This window comes from Panthera leo, chromosome C1 (assembly GCF_018350215.1).
Source record: "Panthera leo isolate Ple1 chromosome C1, P.leo_Ple1_pat1.1, whole genome shotgun sequence".
In the NCBI taxonomy this organism is placed as follows: Eukaryota; Metazoa; Chordata; class Mammalia; order Carnivora; family Felidae; genus Panthera; species Panthera leo.
The window spans coordinates 96495364-96509874 of record NC_056686.1 but is presented as its reverse complement, the minus strand read 5'-3'; the positions used below and the strand labels follow the sequence as shown (position 1 = coordinate 96509874).

The following is a 14511-nucleotide window of genomic DNA, read 5'->3' as shown; positions in this document are numbered from 1 at the left end:
GTAATTACATATAAATTTGACTGGTATTTCTGATTTAGGAACATTCACGACTGCTGTGGAAAGCACACAGCCACGGGAAGACCAAGGGAGAGCGGCTAGCCAACAGCAGTCAATGCATGGCGGGCAAAAGTACATTTCCCTGGGGCGGGTGGGGCGGGTGGGGGGGGAGCAGAGCACCGTTTTGTCTGGCAAAGTCAGTCAAGTGGAAGCTGGGTGAGAACACAACTACTGTACAAAAGCTGTTTCAACAGGTTTCATACAGAAGCAGTGGGATTTACGTTCTAGCACTTCCATGGTACAAATATATTTCAGCCAAATGATACACATTTTCCAGTAGAATCCATTTTAACAAGAAGTAGCATTAGCAACTACCAACGATTAAACGGCAAATCATGAGACTCTCAGATTATGACTGCTTTTAGATAGGCTGGGTATTACAAAATTTGCCCAGAAACAGTTATACAACTTGGATAATTACTTTGCCCTCTGCGAGCATCAATGGTGCTGAGGGAAGAGGACAGCAGGGACCCGTCAGGTATGCTGACTTTATGTCGTTTAGGCTTCTAGGGCATTATTAACTCTGCAACAGATGCAGTTACTTCGTTTCAGAGTCTAAATATGGCAAGTTCTACCTGAAATTCTTTGGGTTGTGGTTTCACTAAAAGTAAACTTCACTAAAAGTAGGGTTCTGTTTCCTATCGAGGGGGACCCCTGGTCAGTGAGTTAACTGTTAAACCCTCTGGGAACATGAAGATCTTTGGTGTTAACTTAAGTACTGTTTTCAACATTATTTGTTGGGTACGGACAGGTCACAGATTCTTGAAAAAATAAAACCGCCAAAAGTGACACTCGGAAAAGGATGAACCTGTTTAGAATGAACCCTGGCCTGCGTTAACATCATCAGCTGGAATGACTCATTTTGCCAGCTAGGCATTAAAACGTAAGAAGTAGCGATTTGTATTTATACTCTTCATAATGTGTGGGAAAGGAGGGTAGGAGTACTCAACTGAACAATCCCTTTCCTGAAAATTCTTTGACAAAAGGATGTAAGATTCTAGCGAAGGGAGTAATTGCACCTGTCACCTTGAACTACTTAGATTAAAATGCTACCCAAATAACAAAACAAAACAAAAAAGTAAAAAAAAAAAACGCCCTCCTTTTCTTTTGGTTACTTACAGCCACAATATTGTTAAGATATAACAGATTTTGTTTTCCATATAACTAGCTATGGGGAATAAGAGAGAAGAATATCACAGATTACCAGAAAAATTAAAGAAGGGGAACAAAGAAGCATGATTATATAGATACCTTGGAATCTCATCTGTATTAAAACTTTGTGTATGATAGGTAGATTTAAAAAACTCATCTCCACAAACAAAATCTGTATTCTTTCATGAAGAATTTGAGATATTAAAGCAGATGAGTACTTTGACTTGGAAACCTACGAGCATCAAGACATTGAACGCAACACTATGAAACAACGTTTCTAAGTACGTAACCATTCTCATAGAAGGCCTGCCATTAGATTTCTGGAACAATTTTATTTGCAAAAATAAATTAATCCATTTCAGAATCGCATCCCCGAAAATAAATACTTGCAGGGAAAAAGTGCCATTGCAGTTGGTGTTACTACTACAAGGCTCCTGCCAAGAGCAATCATTGTGCCATCTGGTTTGACAAACTGAGAGAGCCAAAGAGTAGCCGTTCAAGTAACAGCTTTTTATCTCCATCAGTAAACTCACTGCAGATGACTATGGTCGGGATTCAAAACCTAACTAATCTGGGAAGCAAGCCACACTCCATGGCTCAGCTGACTCCATACTAATGTGCATCTTGAGTACAGCCTGCTCTTTCTTAATCTAATAAATTACCCTCCTGTAAAACGAGCTCGTTCTGGGACCAATCATACAAAATCATGCTGCTGCTGCTTTTGCTTCTAATTCAGGCTATTTCACATGCTCTGTGACAACTAGGAACAGGTCACTTCAGGATCCGCCCTGAGGTTGCTTCAATGTTGTATCTTTGCTTAATGAGAACCAGATCATTTAGCCCAAGATTTTATAACAGGCAAATGACTTTCACCTCTTGACCATGTATTCAGATTTCCTTGGAATGGACAATAAAAGAATGAGAGTCATTATTGCAGAAATTTGTTCAGCGGTGTCCGTGGCAATTAATAGTTTATTGAAGCCAAATGTAAACGGACCAAACAGCTAGGGGGAAACATCCCACAAAACCTTTCAGTTGGCCTTCACATAGTCCTTTGGCTCGAGAAGTGGTGGTTTCTTTAAGTAAATATGCTTTAGGGAAAAAAACCAAACAAACGAAAGAGCCGCTGTGTACTTTTCACACCATAATATCAGCAAGATATTAAATAGCACAACAAAAATAAAATTAGCATCGCCATCCGAAGGAACCAAAGTATCGACATTGTGAAGTTCTCTACCTACAGGTCAAAGTGAGTCGTTTTCTTAGGGTACAGGTTCGAGTTTAAGAAATCATTCCAAATATCGAACCACAGTGACTCATACAACAATCTACACATTAGAATAAAGACTAGACGTACACTTGAAACCACTGTAATCTTGTGTGTCAACTATATTTGATTTTAAAAAAAGAGGAGAAATACAACAGGAGTCAGAGATACTGACTTTAGGGATAAATACTAGGAAATGGCGTTTGTTTACGCCACAAAGTGATGAAACAGTAATCGGCAATTATAAAACTAGAAGATTCTCCCGTTTGCTATTTTTTCAGGTAATGATATTCTGCCTTCACCACCTCGGCAGTAGACTGAGACTCCTACCTACTGGGAGGTATATATGCCTACGGCTATAGGAGGTACATAGCAACATTTCTGACGCGATTATTTGCCGTTGGTCAAAATTCTACCTATAGCATCTGGAAAGAAAGCCATCCCAATGGTCATAACAGGGGAGCAATTGGCTAAATTAAGAAAAGGGAAAGAAACATTGCATGTTGATGTTATCCTGATTTCTGTGACTAACACAGGCAGGTGTTTGTGCTCAGCTCCTACATGGAGTTATGTTTAAATTTAACCATAGCAGCTGTGTAAGAGGCAACTTTCTTCCCCTCAAAAGAATACTAAGCTTTCCTGGATTAGTTCCTTATGAGACAGTACACTCCTAATCCTGTACTCCCCAGCTCTGGATCGTTACGGCACGCTGCCCTTTCCCTGTCTTCGCGACCAGATAGCTGTAGTGTTGGAAGTGACCTTAACGTTTCATCTAGTCCCTGCCCTCATGTCACCGTTTCCTATATACTACTTTTCTCTTTAAAGGCTGTAGTGGTAATGGTAACACTTGCAGCTACTCATCAGCCTGGCAACTGCCCTCTTACTCTATTTACTTCAAAGTCAACTTTTGGGGAGCCCAGAAACACGGAGATAAATGCTCGCTGCCCCTCCTTCTAATTCCCCTAGTGGAAAGCCTTGAAAGCTGGACTGCAGAAGCATGAAGTGTTGTATTCTGTATTCCCTAAAGCTGTATAACGAGGGAAAAACATTTGGGAGAATAGTAACTGCGATAACAAACTTACTCGACATAGTACGTCCCATACTGAGGGTCCTCTATTTTCTCCCAGCCATAAGGAAGTTCTGTAAATTAAAAAGAGAAATGGAGTAAAATGCCAGATTCCAAACCAGCAGAAAAGAATTCACCACGAGTGAATTGAAGTGTCTTTTATTTCATGACGCTAACATTTGGGAGACCGACAGAAAGCTGAGGACTCACTTTCAAAGAACAAACACAGTTTGAGTCCGAGTGGCTTCTTCAATAGCTAGTGAGTGTCTCAGCAGGTAATTAGAAGCCCAGAACAAAAGATGACATTCAACTCAAAACCGTTGACATGAATCCTAAGCCATAAAAATGTTAATTATTTAAAAAATCATCTGGTATGGATCTTTCATTTAAACAGCTTTATAATGGGGCACCTGGGTGGCTCAGTGGGGTGAGTGCTCAACTCTTAAACTGGCTCAGGTCATGATCTCATGGCTCGTGGGTTCGACTGACAGAGACTCTCTCTCTCTCTCTCCCCCCTCCATCCCCCCCCCCCCAAATTGAATAAATAAACTTAAAAAAAAATAAACACTTATAATGCTGATGCAAGTCACACCCTATAGTTCAATACAAGCAGCAGCTACGTGTTCAATTTTTCACTATTATACATATGACCTGTCAATGATTTCTACTATTCTGACCCACTTCTCCCCCTAAAAAAAGTCCAGCCTTGGATTTTTGCCATTGCAGGTGGGCAATCTAGATTTCCTTAAAATCTAAGAAAAATACCTACTTTCTCTTGCATTAATTTGAGTTTCTGAATGAAAATGTAAAATAACTACCACAGCTCCTTGTGTAGAATCCGTATTTGTGTCTGGTAACAAAGGAATATCTTATGCAGGATTATTATATATTATTTAGCCCAGGTAACTAATAAAATATAACCAGAAAAACCAAAGGTAGCTGAATTTCTGATAGTTAAAAAAAAAAAATAAAAAATTCCAGTCTTTCCAATAGAGACCGAAACTGTCAAGAAAAAAATCCTCTTTTCCTTTCCACTCTGTTTTCCTAGTTACAGCTTCTGAAGAATCATTTTATTAGTGAGACGCAGATTTAGTTGGCAGGAATGTTCCTAGCAGGTGGTTTTAATGCTAGCAGTTTATATGTAGGAGCCCAGCAAGAGGGAGTTTTTTAAAAACCCAGTTATACACTATGATGGTCCATACTTTTATTGTCAATTTCTTTGAGAATGTTCTTCTGCCAGGCCAAAATACACATGTGCGTGTACACACACACACACACACACACGACGTATGCTACACAGCAAATAGGCTTAGAATATATCCAAAGATTTATTAATTCTTTATCACTTAGCTGCAGTTTTGATGCATGGACTTTGCAAGGAAAAATTTCATTGTAATGAACCTGACAAGCTATCCAAACTATTATGCTAATAAAATTATTTCACATTCAGAATAAAAGGAGAGAATAGATGACTAGCCTCTGGATGAAAAGCTCTGAATCACCTTCATCCCCTTTCTCCCTCCTATTTTTCTGCCTGTGTATATATATTGATTGGTGGTTTTGAAGCTTGGTGAGTTTTTGTGGTTCTCCTTTGAAGGACCTGGCTGAAATGACTGAGGTGGAAAAGATGAGAATCGTTGAAAACGGCTGTATGAAAACAGAATAAAACAGCTGAGAAGAACTGAGACACACTTCAGTTTGCTTTGATCTTCCACAGCTATGCAGCAAATAACTGTCAATTAAGTAGGTATGATAGTTTATACCAAGCAACTGTTACATGGGTAGGAGTATTTGCTGGATTAGTCTGTAAAAAATAAAAAAAAGGTCTTTCATAATATTACCAAAGCATTACCATTAAGGATCTTCCATGAAAGAGATTTTTTTTCTTTAATAGGAAGTTTCTTGAAATAGCACGGGAGCTGAATGGTGCTGAGTAAGGATGGATGCTATTACTGCACCATGGCTGGATTTATGCTTTGTCTTTAGAAAAGTTTGCAGAATTGCAAGAACTGTAGACAGAGCTGAAACATTCCACTTGGTATCTAAACAACTTGCCAAAAAAATGTATTAATACTTAATAAGGATACAAGATCGACATAAATAGATTTCAGCGTTAATCTGGAGTTGATTCAGCATTTTAATTAGCAACTAACAGATAAAGCACAGCCCTGTCTTTAGGAGAGTAAACAAACTGGTACTTTATCTCCTGGGTTACTTACTTAAAAATTTTTTTATGTTTATTTTTGAGAGAGAGAGACAGAGACAGAGAGAGAGAGTGAGTGTGCCAGCAGGGGAGGGGAAGAGTGAGAGGCAGACAAAGAATCCCAAGTAGGCTCCACACTGTCAGCACACAGTCCGATGTAGGGCTTGAACACATGAACTGTGAGATCATGACCTGAGCCAAGACCAAGAGTTGGACGTTTAACTGACTGAGCCACCTAGGCGCCCCGACTTACTTTTTTATTATTTATTTGTTTTTATTTTGAGAGAGAGAGAGAGAGAACATGAGCGAGCAGGGGAGAGGGGCAGAGGGAGACAGAATCTTTTTTGAAACATTTTTTAGATGTTTATTTATTTTTGAGAGACAGACAGACAGACAGACAGACACACGGAGCATAAGTGTGAGAGGGGCAGACAGAGAGGGAGATACAGAATCTGAAGCAGGATCCAGGCTCCGAGCTGTCAGCACAGAGCCCGACGCGGGGCTCGAACTCACAAACTGAGAGATCGTGACCTGACCCAAAGTCAAATGCTTAACTGACTGAGCAACCCAGATGCCCTGAGAGAGAGAATCTTAAGTAGGCTCCGTGCTCAGCAGGAAGCCCAGCTCAGGACTCAATCCCACAACCCTGGGATCATGACCTGAGCCCAAATCAAGAGTTGAATGCTCAACCGACTGAGCTACCCAGGCACACTTCTGGGGCTACTTTTAGTTATGGTTTTAAACCTTTACTACTGATACCTTTAGCTAGTTTTCTGCAGAACAGTTTAATGCAGATAAAGGAGTAGTTATTACTTTCCCATTTAAAATAAAGTTAATAAAAGCAAAATTAAAACACTTAGCGATTTTATACACTATCCACTGGCTCAATTGAGTGGCTCAATTGAATTAATTAATTCACTGACTTCCTCTTTTCCCTTTCCCTCTCTTCCTCTTTCCTTCTTCCTTATGCAAAAATAATTAGAAACACAACCCAGTTCTTGACCTCAAAAAGTTCACAGTCTAAGCAGAGAAGCTAAATTACATAATCAAGATAAACATTAGCTTTTTGGGGGTGTGCAGTGGAAGGATACCAATTGGCTCATAAGAGTAGCTACAAGGAAAGTCTTCTAAAAGAGGGTGATGTTTGGGCAGTCTTTAAGGATGTTTTGGAAATGGGGAGAATGGGGTCATTCCAACAGATCAAAGAGCACTGAGGGGTTAAGAATGGGTGGCATTTTCAGTAATTACAAATAATTTGACAGGACTGGAGTGAAGGCTGTGTGCAAGGTGTTTATCCTATAAGCAAGCATCAAACCACATTTCTTGAGGGCCATGTTAAGGATTCTGATCTTTATTTAGATAACAATGGAACAAAATTAAATTCATATTTGAGAAACATTATGGGGCCGCAGTAACAGAGGATGGAATCGATGGAGTGGAGAATAAAGACAGACAAATTAGAAAATGGTTAATAGCCTAGATAAGGAGTCATGAAGGCTGGAACTAAGGCAGTGGTAGAAGGAATGGAGAGAGAGAATGTTTAATAGAAGGCAAAGCAACAGGATTCAGAGACTAATATGAGATTGAAGGAGGAAAAGACAGGAAGCGGCCAAGATGATTGATGTCCAGGTTATTGGCTCTTCTGGCATGAGACCGATACATTAACAAATATTTATTGAATACCTACCATGAGAGTAGCTGTGGGAATAGGAGAAAGGTATTAATTTCCATTTAGAGGCATTTAGGGGAGAAATCATATGTAAAAACTGCCTAGTACATTCCCTAGCACCAATGGACATTCAAGAGATGGCAGGTGTTTATTTATTTATTTATTTTTTAATATGAAATTTATTGTCAAATTGGTTTCCATACAACACCCAGTGCTCATCCCAATAGGTGCCCTCCTCAATGCCCATCACCCACTTTCCCCTACCTCTCACCCCCCCTGCAACCCTCAGTTTATTCTCCGTTTTTAAGAGTCTCTTATGGTTTGCCTCCCTCCCTCTCTAACTTTTCTTTTCCTCTTTCCCTCCCCCATGTCTATCTCTTAAGTTTCTCAGGATCCACCTAAGAGTGAAAACATATGGTATCTGTCTTTCTCTGTATGACATATTTCACTTAGAATAACACTCTCTAGTTCCATCCACGTTGCTACAAAAGGCCATATTTCATTCTTTCTCATTGCCAAGTAGTATTCCATTGTATATATAAACTGCAATTTCTTTATCCATTCATCAGTTGATGGACATTTAGGCTCTTGCCATAATTTGGCTATTGTTGAAAGTGCTGCTATAAACATTGGGGTTCAAGTGCCCCTATGCATCAGCACTCCTGTATCCCTTGGGTAAATTCCTAGCACTGCTATTGCTGGGTCATAGGGTAGGTCTATTTTTAAGTTTTTGAGGAACCTCCACACTGTTTTCCAGAGTGGCAGCAACAGTTCCCATTCCCACCAACAGTGCAAGAGGGCTCCAATTTCTCCACATCCTCTCCAGCATCTATAGTCTCCTGATTTGTTCATTTTAGCCACTCTGACTGGCGTGAGGTGATATCTGAGTGTGGTTTTGATTTGTATTTCCCTGATGAGGAGTGACGTTGAGCATCTTTTCATGTGCCTGTTGGCCATCTGGATGTCTTCTTTAGAGAAGTGTCTATTCATGTCTTTTGCCCATTTCTTCACTGGATTGTTTTTGGGTGTGGAGTTTGGTGAGTTCTTTATAGATTTTGGATACTAGCCCTTTGTCTGATATGTCATTTGCAAATATCTTTTCCTATTCCATTAGTTGCCTTTTAGTTTTGTTGATTGTTTCCTTTGCTGTGCAGAAGCTTTTTATCTTCATGAGGTCTCAATAGTTCATTTTTGCTTTTAATTCCCTTGCCTTTGGAGATGTGCCGAGTAAGAAATTGCTGCGGCTGAGGTCAGAGAGGTTTTTTCCTGCTTTCTCCTTTAGGGTTTTGATGGTTTCCTGTCTCACATTCAGGTCCTTTAACCATTTTGAGTTTATTTTTGTGAATGGTGTGAGAAAGTGGTCTAGTTTCAACCTTCTGCATGTTGCTGTCCAGTTCTCCCAGCACCATTTGTTAAAGAGACTGTCTTTTTTCCATTGGATATTCTTTCCTGCTTTGTCAAAGATGAGTTGGCCACACTTTTGTGGGTCCATTTCTGGAGTCTCTATTCTATTCCATTGGTCTATGTGTCTGTTTTTGTGCCAATACCATGCTGTCTTGATGATTACAGCTTTGTAGTAAAGGCTAAAGTCTGGGATTGTGATGCTCCCGCTTTGGTCTTCTTCAAAATTACTTTGGCTATTCAGGGTCTTTTGTGGTTCCATACAAATTTTAGGATAGCTTGTTCTAGCTTCGAGAAGAATGCTGGTGCGATTTTGATTGGGATTGCACTGAATGTGTAGATTCTTTTGTGTAGTATCGACATTTTAACAATATTTATTATTCCAATCCATGAGCACAGAATGTTTTTCCATTTCTTTGTATTCTTCAACTTCCTTCATAAGCTTTCTATAGTTTTCAGCATACAGATCTTTTACATCTTTGGTTAGGTTTATTCCTAGGTATTTTATGGTTCTTGGTGCAATTGTGAATGGATCACTTTCTTTGTCTTTGTGTTGCTTCATTATTAGTGTAGAAGAATGCAACTGGTTTCTGTATATTAATTTTGTATCCTGTGACTTTGCTGAATTCATGTATCAGTTCTAGCAGACTTTTGGTGGAGTCTATTGGGTTTTCCATGTATAATATCATGTCATCTGCAAAAAGTGAAAGCTTGACTTCATCTTTGCCAAGATTTCCTTTGCCTTTGATTTCCTTTTGTTGTCTGATTGCTGATGCTAGAACTTCCAACACTATGTTAAGCAACATCCCTGTCATGTACCTGATCTCAGGGGGAAGCTCTCAGTTTTTCCCCATTGAGGATGACATTAGCTGTGGGCTTTTTGTAAATGGTTTTTACGATGTTTAAGTATGTTCCTTCTATCCTGACTTTCTCGAGGGTTTTTATTAAGAAAGGATGCTGAATTTTGTCAAATGCTTTTTCTGCATCAATTGACAGGATCATATGGTTCTTATCTTTTCTTTTATTAATGTGATGTATCACAATGATTGATTTGCGAATGCTGAACCAGCCCTGCAGTCCAGGAATGAATCCCACTTGATCATGGTGAATAATTCTTTTTATATGCTGTTGAATTCGATTTGCTAGTATCTTGTTGAGATTTTTTGCATCCATATTCATCAGGGACACTGGCCTGTAGTTCTCTTTTTTTTTTTTTTTTTGCTGGGTCTCTGTCTGCTTTGGGAATCAAAGTAATGCTAGCTTCATAGAATGAGTCTGGAAGTTTTCCTTCCCTTTCTATTTTTGAACAGCTTGAGAAGGATAGGTATTATCTCTGCTTTAAATGTCTGGTAGAATTCCTCAGGGAAGCTATCTGGTCCTGGACTCTTATTTGTTGGGAGTGTTTGGATAACTGATTCAATTTTTTTGCTGGTCATGGGTCTGTTCAAGTTTTCTATTTCTTCCTGTTTGAGTTTTGGTAGTGGGTGGGTGCTTACGAATTTGTCCATTTCTTCCAGGTTGTCCAGTGTGTTGGCATATAATTTTTCATAGTATTCCCTGATAACTGCTTGTATCTCTGAGGGATTGGTTGTAATAATTCCATTTTCATTCATGATTTTATCTATTTGGGTCATCTTCCTTTTCTTTTTGAGAAGCCTGGCTAGAGGTTTATCAAGTTTGTTTATTTTTTCAAAAAACCAACTCTTGGTTTCATTGATCTGCTCTACAGTTTTTTAGATTCTATATTGTTCATTTCTGCTCTGATCTTTATGATTTCTCTTCTTCTGCTGGGTTTAGGGTGTCTTTGCTGTTCTGCTTCTAGTTCCTTTAGGTGTGCTGTTAGATTTTGTATTTGGGATTTTTCTTGTTTCTTGAGATAGGCCTGGACTGCAATGTATTTTCCTCTCAGGACTGCCTTCGCTACATCCCAAAACATTTGGGTTGTTGTATTTTCATTTTCATTTGTTTCCATATATTTTTAAATTTCTTCTCTAATTGCCTGGTTGACCCATTCATTCTTTAGTAGGGTGTTCTTTAACCTCCATGCTTTTGGAGGTTTTCCAGACTTTTTCCTGTGGTTGATTTCAAGCTTCACAGTATTGTGGTCTGAAAGTGTGCATGGTACAATCTCAATTCTTGTATACTTATGAAGGGCTGTTTTGTGACCCAGTATGTGATCTATCTTGGAGAATGTTCCATGTGCACCCGAGAAGAAAGTATATTCTGTTGCTTTGGGATGCAGAGTTCTAAATATATCCGTCAAGTCCATCTGATCCAATGTATCATTCAGGGCCTTTGTTTCTTTATTGATCCTGTGTCTAGATGATCTATCCATTGTTGTAAGTGGGGTATTAGAGCCCCCTGCAATTACCACATTCTTATCAATAAGGTTGCCTATGTTTGTGATCATTTTATATATTTGGGGGCTCCCGTATTCGGCACATAGACATGTTTAATTGTTAGCTCTTCCTGATGGATAGACCCTGTAATTATTATATAATGCCCTTCTTCATCTCTTGTTACAGCCTTTAATTTAAAGTCTAGTTTGTCTGATATAAGTATGGCTACTCCAGCTTTCTTTTGACTTCCAGGAGCATGATAAATAGTTCTCCATCCCCTCACTTTCAATCTGAAGGTGTCCTCAGGTGTAAAATGAGTCTCTTGTAGACAGCAAATAGATGGGTCTTGGTTTTTTATCCATTCTGATACCCTATGTCTTTTGATTGGAGCATTTAGTCCATTTACATCCAGTGTTATTACTGAAAGATATGGGTTTAGAATCATTGTGATGTCTGTAGGTTTCATGCTTGTGGTGATGTCTCTGGTACTTTGTGGTCCTTGCAACATTTCACTCACAGAATCCCCCTTAGGATCTCTTGTAGGGCTGGTTTAGTGGTGATGAATACCTTCAGTTTTTGTTTGCTTGGGAAAACTTTTATCTCTCCTATTCTGAATGACAGACTTGCTGGATGAAAGATTCTCGGCTGCATATTCTTTCTGTTCATCACATTGAAGGTTTCCTGCCATTCCTTTCTGGCTTGCCAAGTTTCATTAGATAGGTCTGCTACTACTCTTATGTGTCTACCTTTGTAAGTTAGGGACTGTTTATCCCTAGCTGCTTTCAAAATTTTCTCTTTATCCTTGTATTTTGCCAGCTTCACTATGATATGTCGTGCAGAAGATCGATTCAAGTTATGTCTGAAGGGAATTCTCTGTGCCTCTTGGATTTCAATGCCTTTTTGTTTCCCCAGATCAGGGAAGTTCTCAGCTATGATTTGTTCAAGTATACCTTCAGCCCCTTTTTCTCTCTTCTTCTTCTGGAATTCCTATGATACAGATATTGTTCCATTTGATTGAATCACTTAATTCTCTAATTCTCCCCTCATACTCCTGGATTTTTTTATCTCTCTTTTTCTCAGCTTCCTCTTTTTCCATAATTTTATCTTCTAATTCACCTATTCTCTCCTCTGCTTCTTCAATCTGTGCTATGGCCGCCTCCATTTTATTTTGCACCTCACTTATAGCATTTTTTAGCTCCTCATGACTATTTCTTAGTCCCTTGATCTCTGTAGCAATAGATTCTCTGCTGTTGTCTATGCTTTTTTTCAGGATGGCGGGTGTTTAAAAGTCAGAATTGATAGAACAAAAATGAAGAAGATATGGTGAGGAAATAGTTAAGGATGGTAACTGGTTTGGGGTCATGGACGTGACGTCACTATTGAGGGCAGGAAGGGAGGGTACACAGAAGATTCAGCTCAATTTGGGAGGGAACACATTTGAGGGGCCTATGGAACATCCTGGCAGAAATATCTCACCATCTCAGGGAAACAGGGACCTGGTCCTCAAAAGAGAAACACAGAAGAGAAGGATTTGGGAGATATTGCATTTAAAAGCCACGACAGTGGACAAGATTACCTGGATATATTGTGAGAAGAAAAAGGTAGAGAACAGAACATCAGGAGTATTAGCCTTTTAAGGAGCAGATGGAGAAAGTAACAATGGTCAGGGGGAAGGATATCAAAAAAGACAGGGGAGCAGAGCATGGTCAATACTAATAAATGCTCTGAAAAGCTGTTGTTCAAAAGAGGCTGAAAAGAGATGTTCAAATTTGGCAGTCAGAAGTTACTGGTGACCTTAAGACAAGCACTTCCACTGAAAAGGCAGGGGGAAGAAGTCAGCATATTGTAGTACTAAAGAGGAAGACAGAAGGTGGAGTCCTTAAGAAGAGATAACTTTCTGTTGTTGTAAAAAGGATAGTTGAGAACTGGAAGGAGGGAGGGTCAAGAGAAAATGAGTTCATTTACTTTTGAGAGAGGAAAGACCTAACCATATTTTTCTGGATTAGAAGCCAAAGCATTCTCCCCAAAAGCTGATTCAAAAGGAAAAACCATTTCTGGCATATCAAGCAGCTGGTTGGTCCTAAGGCCCATGAATTTATCTTTCTCTCCTGTTCCCGCAGTAAGATTTTTCTTATTTAAATACACGAATTGCAACTGTTTTCTCATTGTGGAGCTGATAATTCTCTTTTATCTTTCTTGAAGCTCCAAAATAACATCAACATTCAATACTTTTTATAGCTTTTGGTAAAAATTTAATCTCTCTTTCATCCTAAGAGGAAAGGGGTGAATTGAGTATAAAGCAGATTCCTGATGTTGTATTTTTAAGATAACTTTTTAACTTAAACAACTAATTATTTTAGTTGAATGAAGATAGATAAGTACAGCAATTAAACTGTTAGAGCCTAAATACATGGTTGCATTCTGAAGGTCAGAAAACTAGGAAGGAAAAGGGCAAGTTTTAGAAACTAAGGTTTTTCTAGAAGACCTTGAACGTTTAGCCGAATGCAAACAATAAACATCTTAAACTGCAAAAATTTACATTTAAGATATCATTATTACTATTTCCCCTCATTGAGCATTTGCTCTGCAAGGCACGATGGAGAATACCAATGTAAGTCAGATATAGTGTAGCTGGAAATACTGTATTGTGGGGCTGTTTCCCCCATTCGGGGGGATGCACAGTGGAAGTGCTAATGGTTGGCTGAGCATCAAACAAACAGGCTCAGGGTTCCAAACTGTGGGATTCCCGCAGGTAAGTACAGGTGATGTTAGGAAGGCATATCTAGTTGTGGGGATGGAAAGTACCTTCCATCAAAAAGTTTTGAGGGGCGCCTGGGTAGCTCAGTTGGTTAAGTATCCAACTCTTGATTTCAGCCCAGATCAAGGTCTCACAGTTGTGAGATCAAGCCCCGCATCAGGCTCTGTGCTGAGCATAAAACCTGCTTGAGATATTCTCTCTCTCTGCCCCTTCCCTGCTCACATGTGCACTCTCCCTCTCTTAAAAAAAAAAAAAAAAGTTTCGAACATTCCTACTATACTAAATGCAACTGTGGTTGATCTTAAGAAAGATATAATTAGGAGGACCATATAATGTATTGTGCACTTTTGAGAGTAAAAGGGGACACTATTATTATCATTAATTATTCTGGAATAATTAAAAGGAATCATTAAAAAGGAATAAGTGGAGTTATTAGTTCCTGGGCTGACCAAGACATATTGTCGGTCTTAACGTAAAGAGCATCGGGGGGGAGACTCATTCAATTTTTCAAATTTCCATAGAAGGGGGAAAGAAAGGGAGAAATGTTTCCAGTGTCTCTGAGCCCCTTAACTTTCTTCTCCAAGGAAGAAAGACTGTCT

The 14511-nt window shown here is 39.2% G+C and overlaps 1 protein-coding gene across 4 annotated transcripts in view; it reads right to left on the bottom strand.

Moving 5' to 3' along the window:
* The window catches only part of MAGI3 (membrane associated guanylate kinase, WW and PDZ domain containing 3), a 245679-nt gene that overhangs the window by 45896 nt on the left and 185272 nt on the right, over positions 1-14511 (bottom strand). For all 4 annotated transcript variants that reach the window (XM_042953476.1, XM_042953480.1, XM_042953478.1 and 1 more), the window contains exon 7: positions 3559-3616. In XM_042953476.1, the coding sequence (XP_042809410.1) occupies positions 3559-3616 (58 nt within the window). The remainder of the gene's footprint in view (positions 1-3558; positions 3617-14511) is intronic.